The sequence below is a fragment of the Acomys russatus genome, chromosome 8, assembly GCF_903995435.1.
Source record: "Acomys russatus chromosome 8, mAcoRus1.1, whole genome shotgun sequence".
Lineage (NCBI taxonomy): Eukaryota > Metazoa > Chordata > Mammalia > Rodentia > Muridae > Acomys > Acomys russatus.
In genome coordinates, this window is record NC_067144.1 from 28,537,830 (window position 1) to 28,551,896 (window position 14,067).

Below are 14,067 nucleotides of genomic sequence, written 5' to 3' on the forward strand. Positions count from 1 at the left end.
ACTTGTTCTAGTTGGCTTATTGTAGTCTACATACTTTTCAAATTTTAAGTCACTTTAAAGCCATCAGCTGTCAGGTCTGTGGAAGTGAAGGGTCTTTTCAGATCTTCTCTTCTGATTTCGTGTTTTTCACCTCTCATGTCAGGTCTGCGTCACATAACCATTCTGAAGCTTCTGGGGGTTGGAGAGGAAGTTGGAGGAGTCTTAGAACTGTTCCCAATTAATGGTAAGATCTTATAATTTTAAACCATTATGTCAAGCTATGTGCAAATTATATACCTCAAAGGAACAGGCTGTGTATACAAGCATGCTTGCGTGCTCATGATGTGTATGGGGCACGGGCTGGACTAAGAACTAATCTCAGTTTTTATATAAAATTATTCAAACTAAAAAAGCAACAGATTGATTTCCAAAGTGGTTGTACAAGTTTCCACTCCCATCAGCAATGAAGGAGTGTTCCCCTTTCTCCACATCCTTGCCAGCATGTGCTGTCATTTGAGATTTTGATCTTGGCCATTCGGTTGGGTGTAAGACGGAATCTCAGGGTTGTTTTGATTTGCATTTCTCTGATGCCTAAGGAAGCTGAGGCCTGGTAGCACTCAGAGAAAGAATAGGAAGGCTACCAAGATGAGACTTGATAGACTGTGAACATATGGTGGGGGAGAAGGTCGCCTTCTGTCACAGACACAGGGGGTGGGAACAAGGTGAAAGAGCAAGGGAGGGAGGAATGGGAAGAGATAAGCAAGGAGATAAAAAATTAAAATGTAATCTGAATAAATTAATAAATGAAAAAGAAAACAATTATTCAAACTAACAGGAAGCCTCCATTTTCATAATCAAAAGCATGCTTTTTGTCTATAAGGAGTTTTAAGGTTTTCAAAGCATTTTATGTTCTACCATTTAATCTCATAATTGTTTTATGAGGTTGTATCACCTTGATTTCCTTTCAAGAGATAAGGAAATGCAATAAAAGGTTCATAGAAGATAAAAAAAAAAAAATGACCAGACTGAAGGTTTCAGAAGGCATACCTACTCCTCCTTCCTATGGGCCCTTCTTTTGTAATAAATGCCAGAGTGTGAAATGACTGGCAGAGTATCAGAGTAGATACCCTGCCCACCACCACCAGAAAGCCTCAGTTTCCCATCACTTCTGTTTTCTTTTTATATGTACTACTAGTTGAGATACAGTCATTGGTTTTCAATATAATAGTAATTTTTTCACTCTGGACAAGAAAACAACCTTTCCATCATCCCTTGCAGGGAAAACTGGAATGAGAAAAAGCAAGCTACTTGGAAAGATGCCTAGAAATAGAAACACCGTTGTTTGTCAGTAAGATTGTCAAGATGTTAATGTTGCAGGACTAAATTAGGGCATGGGTTCTGTATTTTGTAACACTCTCAAAAGAGATGTCACTTGTCCATAGTTTGACACAAACAACCTTGTGCAAGGAGGCATTTACTTTCTAGTTGGACATTCCCAGAAGATAAGTGGATTTTGAGCTAAAGAGAATGGGTCTGTGAGTCTTCTGCTGTCACACTGATTTCCTCCTGCTTTGTTCTATCTATGAAGTCTGAGTGTTTAATCCACTAATGATCATTTCAATGCTATTTCAGGGAGCTCCACTGTTGAGCGGGAAGATGTGCCAGGCCACTTGGTCAAAGATATTCGCAACTATTTTCAAGTGAGCCCAGAGTACTTCTCCATGCTTCTAGTTGGAAAAGATGGGAATGTGAAATCGTGGTATCCTTCTCCTATGTGGTCGATGGTCATCGTGTATGACTTAATTGATTCCATGCAACTTCGGAGGCAGGAAATGGCCATTCAGCAGTCACTGGGGATGCGCTGCCCGGAAGATGAGTATGCAGGATATGGCTATCATAGTTACCATCAAGGCTACCAGGATGGCTACCAGGATGACTATCGTCATCATGAAAGTTACCACCATGGATACCCTTACTGAAGAGAAATATGTAACCCCATTCCCATCCAGTTCCCCCTCATCTGTTGAAGCTGTGTGTGGCCAGCTGCATAAGGGAATTCCTCCATACTCTACATGCTCTGCCTTTTTCTTCCAGTGTTCTTCCAAGATTAAAGAAATAGCAAACTTTCCCTTACTCATGAGTTGTCATTAAGACATTTAAAAGAACTCTTTAACTTGAGAGAGGAAAATCTGGTGCTAAATAATTTGTACTGAAGAAAATAAGTAGTTTCATTTCTTATATAATAACTATTATTTGACACGTGAATGTCTATAAGGTGTTTATAAATATTTCCCTCATTTTTATATTGATTTGTAAGTGAAAACTATGTTAAAGAAAATTAAAAATCACAGTACAAATGTTTTCATAAGACATCTGGATAGGCAGAGAGGACAACAGACAGCTTATTTTTTTTCTTTTCCAACATGGACTCTATGTATCTCTGACTGATCTAGAATTTATGTATATCAGGTTTGTCTCAAACTCACAAGATCCATCCGCCTCTGCCTCCCAAATGCAGGGATAAAAGGCATGAATAACCTGGCTCAGATGGCTTCTTAACACTTGAAATATCAACCTAAAACTATTTACAACAGTTCTATGCTGTTTTATGAAACCTGGTGGCCCCAGAGTAGTGATATTGGCCAACAAACCAATTGTTTGTTATAAAAAGGCAATTTCTAAATTCCTGTCTTATTCTGTGACATTTATGATATTTTCAGTAAAATGCTCAATCCAGAAATCCAGAGGTTCTGTATTGATGTTGCTTTCTCTAAGCATGGTTGACGCCTTTCTTGGCTCTGGTGGCCTTAGCCTGGGAGACAAAGGTGCCCTGATGGTCATCAGAGTCATCTCTTGAATTTTCTAAAAAGAGTGAGTAAAATGAAAGTAGGTTTACTAAGGAAAAGTAAGAAATATTCCAAGGACTAGGAGAGGTCTCAAGAGACAGAAAATGGGTTTGGCTTTATGGGATACTTATGGCAACACTGAAAATTCACTTTGAGAAATAAATTTTATTATCAATAAAAAGGTTGAGCTGTGTGTAGGGGCTTCCTAAAGGTTTTTGGGAAGAAACTAGATAAAGATTGAACATATTGTGACTGAGCCATTGGGAGCTCATATGCTCTGTCACGTCTCCCTGTCTCAACCTGGGACATGACCATGCACTGTTTGCCCAATCAGGGGAGTGCCATGAGTTCCAGCCACCTCTCTTCACCCTCTTTTGACCTTTGTTTGGCTTGCCAGTCTATCTGTCTTGTCTGGGTCTGCCAGTTGCTAGTCAAACAATGCTCATTTTATCCCTAAGTTTTGTGACCAACTTGTAGTTTATTGTGGACCCTTTCACTGTCTATGGTAGCTAACTCTTACCACAGACACAAAATGTGTTGTAGCTTTTCTTGGCACTTCATTCACAGGTCTTTTGGCTTGCTTCTTGCCATGGTCTGTCTTTAGAAAGATGAAAGAGAATGTGGGTGGGCACAGTTCAAGAGGCAGTACTAAATTTGAGAAGACCAAGTTGAGAATTACTGCAAGACTTGGCCTATGCAAGTAATAATGATTTGGCATTGCCATTAAAAATATACTTATTTATTCATGTTATATTCTGATTGCCATCCCCATCCCAGTCCCCCTGTTGCATACTCTTTCCCCTAATTCTCCCCTTTCCTCTTAGAACGGGGAAATCTCCCATGGGCACCAACTTGCCCTGGCACATTAAGGCTTTGCAGAACTATTTGCATCCTCTCTCAGAGGGCAGACAAGGCAGCCCTGTTAGGAGAATGGGATCCAAGGAGAGGCATCAGAGTCAGCGAGGGTCCTTGATCGAGTTGCTGGGGGAATCTACATGAAGACCAACCTGTACATCTTCCACCTATGGTGGTCCAATCTTTGTGAGCCCCCATAGACCCAGATTAGTTGACTCTATAGGTTTTCTTGTAGAGTCCTTGACTCCTCTGGCTCGCTCGATTCCCCCCCCCCCCAACTCTTCTCTCAAACTCCCTGAGTTCTGTTTAATGTTTGGCTGTGGGTTTCTGCATCTGTTTCCAACAGCTGTTGGGTGAATCCTCTCAGAGGAGTTGTGCTAGGTTCCTGTCTATAAGCATAGCAGAGCAACATTAATAGTTTCAGGCATTGGTTCTCTCCCATGCAATAGAGCAGGTGGGAGGGATTAGGAACAGGGAGAGAAGGCCAGGTGAGAGAACAGAAATTGGAGGTGGAGGGCATCCCTGGGATTTTCCAGACACCTGGGATAGGGGAGGCCTCAGGAAGTCTATGGGGGTCCCCCAAGCTGAGACTCCTAGCAGTGGGGGATGTGGAACCTGAAGTGGCCACCACATGTATCCAGGAAGGATAAGGCCACCAACCCACCCACAAAACTGTCCTGCCTACAAGATGTCTAGGAACAAAAATGGAGCAAAGATTGAGGGAATGGCCAACCAAAGAGTGGCCCTACTTGAGACATTGCCATCCTTAATCATGTTGTTACTCTGAAGGTTAGACTCCACTTAGTATTAACGATTCAAATAATTTATGCTATTTCCTATACATTCTGCTAGAATCCAGAACACAAAACCGGAAGAGAGCTCTTCTTACACAGAAGCTCAGATCAGTAGAGAATAGTTACAAAGATGGCTAACTGTAACAGTAGTTCAGAGATGGAAAGGGGAGGAAGAAGTGGCTAGGGAGGAAGGACGCGGAAATGCAGTTCGGTGGTCATCTTGATGTCTACATTGTTTCTCCTTCATGTTCTCTGTGATCTTAGCAGACGTCTTCCATTGGCTCCACCATCACCATTGTCAATGGTCAATGGATTTTAGATTCTCATAGTGTAGTCACAACTTCCCTAGAAATGTCATGTCTTTCTCAGCTTTAAGAAGCTTTTTGGGTATCCATGAGAGATGGTGGCACTAGTCCTAATTCATTTATAAACACTGTCTTCTTTTCTCCTGAACTAAAAACACAAATGAAGAGTGAGTTCATTAAAGAGCATTTCATCAAGGTTGAACCTAGGGAAAAGTTTTAATCCTACTTTTAAATAAATATGTACCTATCTACCAACTACAACCATGGGAAATCAGTCAGCTAGAAAGATAATCAACATATAGTCTATTGCCCATGCTATAAAGATCATTTGTAGCTGAGGCCAAAGACAACAGACATAGCTATATGCCTACATTTCCTCGTCTAACTTAAAGAGAAAGGAGTGGGGAGGCTATGATTTAAAGTTAGAGCATCAAAGCTCTGTGAGAGTGCCAGAATAGTTTTTTTTTTTTTACTCTCAGCCAGGATAAAAGCAGTAAAATTTACAATGTATTGTTTACAGTCTGAAACTGTAACAATACTGGGGTCAGGTGGTTTCCAACTGGTCTAACATTAAGCCTAGTTGATTAGACAGCCAAGAAAATATTTAAAATTCTACTTAGAGGTTGGCAACATGGCTTAGCAGGTCAGAGGGATTCTTGGGGTTATGTCTGATGGCCTGGTTTGATTCTCAGAATCTAGCTGGTCGAAAGAGAAAGCTGACTCCTACAAGTTGTTTTCTGACCTATCTACTCTGTCTCTCTCAGTAATTATAATAAAAATTAAAGAAAAAATTTTTACTTTGAACTTTTCCAAAGTCAAAAGTGCATTAGATCTTGGTTGTTTGAGCTGAAGATAGAGGAAGAAGTGTAGTCTTCACCACGTGACAACCTTGAAAAGCTTATGCACGCAATGCCCCTTGAATCCTCCTTCAGTGGCCGTGTTCTCCTTTGCTTGCTGCACTCTACCCTTTGACCTTAAATGAAAGTCTTACAGAAGTATGACAAGTGAGTATTTGTGAAGTTTGGGAAGTGCTTCAAATAAATGAAATATGGCTCATTGTATGAACTTTCCCAGGGTGCCTGAGGCCCTGGGTTTCTTGAACCCCTAGCACTGTAAACAAACAAAAACAATATATGAACTTGGAAACTCTTTGTAGGGTGGGATATTTTTATATATACAACACACAAAGTACTAAGCCTAAAATATAAAAATACTTTGCATATCACAAGTACACACATAATATTAAAAGCTATACTAAACATAATGAAAATTCTAGTCGTCATCTTTATTACTGCAAAGAGGGCTGAAGCTGCTCTGAGGCATTTCGTTTAACCCAGCTTACACCGTATCAAAGTAGGGGGCTTACTCTGAACCAGGCAAGCCAAACCAAGCCCAAGTGCTCATACACACATATAAGCTGCCTCATATACAGTAAATGGTACTACTCCTGTCCTCGTGGAACTGTCCCTAAAGGCTCGAGTTTCAACCAGTACAGAGGAAAAAGAAACAGGCACGGTGCCCTCAGGTAAAGTTCTCCAGCCTGTCTCTCTTCCTCCTTGGGGTGTCTATGTCAAAGACCATCAAACAGTATTAATAAAGCTAGAAGGGACAAGGTGAAGGAGGCTCTTCTACATCACTGTATGGTAAATGACAGGCTCATTTGGAATGTGAAGCTCTGTTCACGGTGCACAGAAAACCTGAGGGAACTTGTTGGACCCTGCTGTTAGGGTCCAAGTCTGGCATTGCCAGAAAGCCCCTGAGCTTGGTGCTAAAATGACTGACAGACTCCCTTCCTTAGCTGGGTTCCCTCCTCTCCACCTGATCTGAGGAAACCCCGGGATCCTCTAAGAAGTGCCATGTAGCCTTCAGGGAGATTACAGGCAGACCTATCCTTTTCCTATAAGAAACCCCTTTAGTGTGCACCTCTATTCCTGGAAATATCCCCTCCCCATGCTAATAAGATGTTTTGGTACCTTAGCTTTCAGCCAATGACCTTTTCTCATACTTTTAACTCTATCTGGAATTCTCCCGCCTCCCATAGGGTAATTAAATACTGCTTTCCCCCTTTTATGATAAGATTGTGCTGCCGCGTGTAAATGAAGTGTCCCTGATACTCCTAGCCCCAGTGAATCAAACAATAAACCCCATCCACTGCCCAAGGTTTAGAGTGTCCCTGATTCATGAATTAAAGCTCTCTCACTCCATTCCTCCACCATGACAGTCTGAGGTTTCTCATTTATTCTGGGGAAAGAGGGGTTCCCCTCCTCCCGGAAACTTTCACTGCTGGCCCGGGCTTGGCTGCCGGTCAGGTAGCCATGTGCTGCTGGTCGCTGAGAGCTTCTGCCATTCACGTGTGTCAGTGCAGATCATTGCCACATCCTTTTTAAAAAATTTTTTAAATTTTATTAATTTATTCATATTACATCTCAATTGTTATTCCATCCCTTGTATCCTCCCATTCCTCCCTCCCTCCCATTTTCCCCTTACTCCCCTCCCCTATGACTGTGACTGAGGGGGACTTCCTCCCCCTGTATATGCTCATAGGGTATCAAGTCTCTTCTTGGTAGCCTGCTATCCTCCCTCTGAGTGCCACCAGGCCTCCCCATCCAGGGGATGTGATCAAATATGGGGAGCCAGAATTCGTGTAAAAGTCAGACCCCACTCTCCACTCAGCTGTGGAGAATGTCCTGTCTATTGGCTAGATCTGGGTAGGGGTTTGAAGTTTACGGCCTGTATTGTCCTTGGCTGGTGTCATAGTTTGAGCAGGACCCCTGGGCCCAAGTCTGCCTATCATAATGCTCTTCTTGTAGGTTTCTAGGACCCTCTGGATCCTTCTACTTTGCCATTCTCCCATGCTTCTCTCATCTAGAGTCCTTCTTACACTACTCTGCCCTCTGCGAAGGCGAGGGGCCAGCTGTTCTTGAAGGCCCCATTCGTCTGCCTGAACCAAACCAGGCTCCTGCCACCGCCTCTTTGGAGCTTTGGAGCTCCGAGCCTCCATTCCCGGCTGTTCCTGAAACAGCCACTGACTCACCTGAGTCAGGCTGGGACCTTGTTGCCACCTGTCCTGGTGCTGGCAGCTCAGCTAAAATAGTGGTAGCATGTTGCGGGGAAATCTCTGGCACTGATCTTAGTTCAGTGTTCCATTCCTCTCCTCTCAGAACTCAGCCTTCTTGGGAGAGGTGGAGCATTTGACCCTATGCTTCATCCTTTTCTCTTAGGAAGCCAAGTAGCACTTGGACCGTCTCAAGCGAGAAGTGCACACTTCTGGCTGGGCAGTGTCCAGGCCTCCCGGGAAACAGAGTGACAGGAACTGTTAAAAAAGACGTCTGAGCAGCAGGGTAACACACCCTACCCTGGGGAGGAGGCATGTTTATTTATACACACATAAACCCATACATATATATACTTTCATTGTGGTAGAAAGCCTTTCCCTTTCTTCTTGTTATTTTCATCTTCTAGTTATCATAAATATTAGGTTCATTATATATTTTTAAACAAAATTGATGATTTTTCCTCCTTACTCCCTCCCCACCTTCCTGGCCTCCCCTTGCACCCTTCCACCCACCCACCCCATCACTTCCTTCTTATGTCATGTACACTATAATGCCTTACCATGTTCCTTCCACATCTCCTTTCTTTACCCTCTTTCTAGTCGCACACACTGTACTCACATTTGCTCCTCATATAGACAACTTGATATAACAATTCCTAGTTTGCTTTGCTTTACTTTACTGAACATCTCATTTCATTTTTCTTTATGGCTGAGTAAAATCCTATTGTATGCCATTTTCTTGCCACTGAGAACAATGCATCAATAAGCATGGATATATAGGTATCTCTGAGTAGGGTAAGAGTCCTTCAGAAATTGCACAAATGGATCCTAGGAGAGTTCTATTTTAATATTGGGTCATGTAAGAGGCACGGAGGTCTCTGTGCTCACAGATAAGCACTGGGGAGCATGGAATGTTAAACACACAGGATTGTCCCTTCTAAGGAAGGAACGTATAACTGTATTCACCCAGAAGGCTGGGAGTGGACATGTTTAATATAGCCTGGTGTCCCTTACTCTATCTGTGCACAGGATCCCCAGACCCTTATCATAAGCTTGTTTTTCTCAGTTGGTCTATAGAACCTACCTTTGTAGACTTTACAAACAGTTTGGAGATAGTCATGACCAATGTGTATTTGGCTTACTTAGTTCCTCAAAAAGATTTATATATGCTTTGCTGTGCATATGAGATTGAGTTAATTATCACCAGAATAAGTTTTCACCAAATAGTGTTGTGCTTAAATATACCTAAAATAAACTCTTTAGGGTCAGACTCCAGAAGTCTGTACCCACCCTGGCTACTTATTCATGTTGAGCTGAACTGCCTTCTTGCCTCCTATTTCATATTGTGTTTAAGTCCTAGAGCAATGAAACAAGAGAAAGAAATAAAAGGGAGAAGCCCGACGGGAAAAAGAAAGACGTCAGTGTATCCCTATTTGCAGGAGACATGAATCTGTATACAAGAAAAATCAAACAAACCAAAGACTCTATCAGGAAACTGCTAAGGCTGATAAACACTTTCAGCAAAGAGGCAGGTTATAAAATCAACATATCCAAATCAGTACCCTTCCTAAATGCCAAAGGCAAACAGATGAGAAAGAAATCAGGAAACAATCCCATTCACAATAGCCCGCCCCCATCCCCCATTGAATACCATGGAAAAAACTCTAACGAAGGGGATGAAAGGGGATGAAAGACTTGCACAATGAAAACTTTAAAAGACTGAAGAAAGACCGCAGAGAAAGGCCCGGTGATCCACCTCCTCTTCTTTACACTGACGGCTTGAAAGAAGACTTTCCTCCACAGGTTTGGGTGTTTGAATATTTAGTACCCAATTGGTGGCTCTGTTTGCAGAGGCTTTGGTAGTGAAACCTTTCTGGAGGATATATGTCACTGGGGATGGGTGTCATACAACTGCCAACATATCTGCTACCATACCTCCCTGCTAGGATGGAATCGTATTCACCTAGAAACACAAGATAAAAATCTCTCTTACATAAATTTCCTTTGGATGATATTCTATCATGGCAACTGAAAGGAACTATTATACTCGTCAATGACAGTTTTGTGCTACTTTTATATTCTTGGCCTTCCACTGAAGTATGGTTGACCTACTCAACTGGCAGCCTTAAAGAAAGCTCAGAGGAAGGATGGCAGGCTACCGAGAAGAGACTTGATACCCTATGAGCATATACAGGGGGAGGTAATCCCCCTCAGGAACAGTCATAGGGGAGGGGAGTAAGGGGAAAATGGGAGGGAGGGAAGAATGGGAGGATACAAGGGATGGGATAACCATTGAGATGTAACAAGAATAAATTAATAAAAAAAAGAAAAAGAAAAAGAAAGCTCTCCATCTCCTAGTGGCTATTAATTGCCAATAGTTCCTTAGCTAAGGTTAGGATTTTGTGCCCATCTCCTTTCTTCATGTTTGGATCAGTCTGTCTTGAGTTTGGGCAGGTTTTGTGCATGCTTCCACAACCACTGTGAGATCATATGTATAATTTCCCTGTTGTGTCTGGAAAAGGTGTTACATTGTAGGTATCCAGCATTCTGGCTCTTACAAGGTTTCTGGCCCCTCTTCTGCAATGATCCCTAAGTCTAGGGAGGAAGGAGTTATGATATAGACATCTCATTTAAAGCTGAGCATTCCACAGCATCTCATCCTCTACATCTTGACCACTTGTGGGTCTCTGTTAATCAACATCTACTATAAAAAGAAGCTTTGATGATGAAGGTAGACACCCACTAATCTATGGATATGGTAATAATAATAAAACTATGGCTATTCAGTGGAATGGTTGTAGTATACTTTCCCCTAAGGTCAATGACATGTCTAGTCAGAGATTCATGCCTTGTTAACAATTAGAGGTGTGGGTGTTAACTTATGATGCTGGCCTTAATTCCCATGTTGATTACTCCCATTATTTTCATGCCACTCTTACCCCAGTCTAGCATGCCTTGCCAGACAATCATTATTGAAGTTTATTACTATTATTCAAATCTGGATGAGGCTGATGATTACTTTTCTCCTCTAGTAGCATGCAGTCTTCCTTCCAGCACCATGGAAACTAGGGGTAAGCTTCCAGGAAGCTTCTTGTTTGAACTTGATACCTTCATGTTCTATGACTCAATTACATGGTGTCTTTAGCAATAGTGTCCTACTGTCAAGTTCTGAGGTGGGTGTCTAAGAGCAATGGAATAGCCTGTAAAGGAAAGCCTTTGGGATCCTGCTTGCCAACAACTCCTAAAGATAAAAGTTTTCATGCCACTGGACTATTTGTTGGTCTGTGTATAGGGATATTGTTGCCTCATTATATGGTGCTTATATCTGAACACGTTAAAAATAGATGTGTATGCATATATCTTAGGATACTTCTCAGTCATAAATTTCCATATGACTTCTTTGAACTGTTTTAAGTGTTACTTATCTTTTCCTGAGTTCCTTCCTCTACCTTGCCCTCCCAACCTCACCCTCCTCAATCCATCTTCCATTATTCCCATTTGTTCACTATGCTGGCTTTTCTATGTATTGAATCAAATCATCTTCAAAATGAGATAACTTTACTTATTTCTTTCCACTGTGTATGCTTTTTATTCTTTCCTCTTTCCAATTATAAAACTGCATATAATAATTAGAAGTAGACATCTGAGTGTTATTTCTGATATTCAAGGAAATGCTTTCTGGTTTTCCCTACTCAATGTGATATTGGATATATATCTGTGCACATATGGATGTACATGTGTCTCCTTTATTATGTTGACATATGTTCCCTCCATACTTAATTTATTCTAAGTTTTATGATGAAGAAATACTGAATTTTATCCAAAACTTGGAAACTACTAGAAATGAAAATACTTTGAAACATTGATATAGGCATAGAGTGAATTCAAGGCTAGACTGAGCTACACAATGAGACTCAAAATTAAGTTTATACTTCACATTGTTTGGATGTACTTTAATAAAAGTAAAAATTCATGCCGAGACTTTTATCAAATATTTTCTTCATTAAAAGTGGAAATACATTTTACTTAATTTCAAGAACTCTGATGGAGGCTTTAGAGAGGGGAATATGACCCTTTTACCCACTATGTTTAGCCTTCTCTGCTTGGAAAATTAAGAGTTCATAGATAAAATCATTGTACATAAAAAGGAAAGGAAGTGGTCTAATAAGACCGACACCCCCTTTCCCCCCATCTTTCTTTCTCTTCTAACTAGTGTTGGGGAGTTCAAAGGGTTTGGAGTGGAGAAGAGTGCTAGGAAAAAGAACTCGATAAAGAAGCCAAAAGTCTGGTTACAACAATATCCACCTCACAAGCAACAGGGCTTCCATACAGGGATTTAAAGGGAAAACAAAACACAAGCCTTACCTGTGTAATTACGCCAACATGGCCACTTGGTACACAGATCTTGAAAACCTATGGAGCAAGAAGCAGCTAGGAAAAAGACTTCGGATCTAAGCCATTTTTCCTCTCATAATCAGCATCCACATTCTTGCTTCCCTATCCACTGTTGAGAAACATCATTGGCTGGGATCTGTATCCTCTGTGTATGAATAAGGGTCACCCTACTACCTCACTGCCATTCCGTTTCTGGAGTAGGAAGCATGCCTATTCCCTCTTCTGTGTGACAACTGTTCTTTTCAGATCACACAGTTGCCTGACTCCAACAGTACCAGGGAAATGGCTTCTGGACGTCTTACCTTCACTGTCCTTCTTAAAACAGTGATTCCCTGAAAGTATTCCAGTGCATTTACTTGATGTTTTATTTCCAGCTCGCCTTCTCAGGAAGTGGTAAGTTAACATGAATAACCCTGATGGTGAGCAATGAATGCTTTCCAAAAAGTCTGAATGTAAAACAGTAACCATAAATAAGGAGCATCAAAGTACCCCACATCAGACACTAGTGCTTGCTATACTGTGCTCTGCAGGGGACACTTCTGCAACTTTGTCTGCTCAGTAAGATGATTCGCATGCTCTTGTTCCTGCTCTATCTTATATTCCTAATCTTTAAACTCAATTGCCTTGTGGATATACTCTTCCTATTTCATGTAACTGGTGAGAATGCCTATGACAAAATACAGAATGCAATCATTCTTTACACACCAAGACTTAGTCAAAGACAAAGTTTTAAGTTGCTTGGGTTTTTGCCTTACTCCGCTTTTTGTTTTTGTTTTTAAATTTAAAAGCACTCCACACCTGACCTCATATTACAGAGTACAAACACAAGATAGAAGTTTAGTATTATTTTAATGAAAAAGTTTTAGCAATGACTGCTAGTTATATCATTCTGGGTAGACAGGTGGATTATAATAATAGTAATATCTTATATATAAATACACAGAAACTTGAAGAAGGAATGTGCAAACTGCATGGTAGCTTATATTCACATTTACAGTGTAGGACTTTGTAAACACACAGGCTTGAAATTTATTTCTATCACCATCTAGCTGGGACAAATCACTCTATTTTCTTACGTTTTAATTATCTGTCACATGACTACTCTACCAATGAAGAGTCAATTAGCTGCATGCAAATATACCTTGAAAACTACCATGCACTTGTATAAGCTTAGGTATAAGTTAGGAGTCACTTACTGATTACTGGCCCTCTGTTAGAGTAACACAACTCTGTTTCATTAAAAGTCATTATTTTTACAAAAGGATTCTTATAAAGGTATCCTAAAGCCAGGATCTTGACTTTTAGGATAGGCTATTATACAAAGATACAAGGTTCAATTAATAACTCAAAATAAAACAATTTAATTCTCAACATAGTAACTGAACATCAAAAAGGAATAATGCCAAGATTTTGTAAATGTACAAACTGAAGAGGATGGAGTAAACAAACAAACAAATCTACAATCACTTAGGTTATTTAATACAAGTGGTAATTATGATAACTTGGCAACCACAAACTTCCATGTAAATAAAGCTTTAAGAAAAGGGAATGACTAAAAATGCATTTTCTTGTAAGTCCCAAAAAAATTCTATTTCTGAAGAATAGCTTTAAAAATATTTATCACAAAGGATGCTATCCAAAATCTATGGCACAGCCAGATACTTAGGTCTTTCAGCCAAAACTTTTAGAGTCCTGTTGCTTTAATAAAAGCAAAATGACTATTGCTAAGGCCTCAAAATTTGAGGGACAACCTAGACAATATTTATAACAATGACAGAGAAAGATAGAGAGATATAGATAAAGAGGGAGAGAGAGAGAGAGAGAGAGAGAGAGAGAGA

General features: G+C 40.7%; 1 protein-coding gene across 1 annotated transcript in view; it reads left to right on the forward strand.

Annotated features, from left to right (window-relative positions):
* Nucleotides 1-2,111, forward strand: part of Ccdc80 (coiled-coil domain containing 80) — a 31,415-nt gene extending 29,304 nt beyond the window's left edge. The window contains exons 6-7 of the mRNA XM_051149982.1: nt 143-223; nt 1,612-2,111. Coding sequence (XP_051005939.1) covers nt 143-223; nt 1,612-1,958 — 428 coding nt within the window. The 3' untranslated portion in view covers nt 1,959-2,111. The remainder of the gene's footprint in view (nt 1-142; nt 224-1,611) is intronic.
* Nucleotides 2,112-14,067: the final 11,956 nt, after the last annotated feature.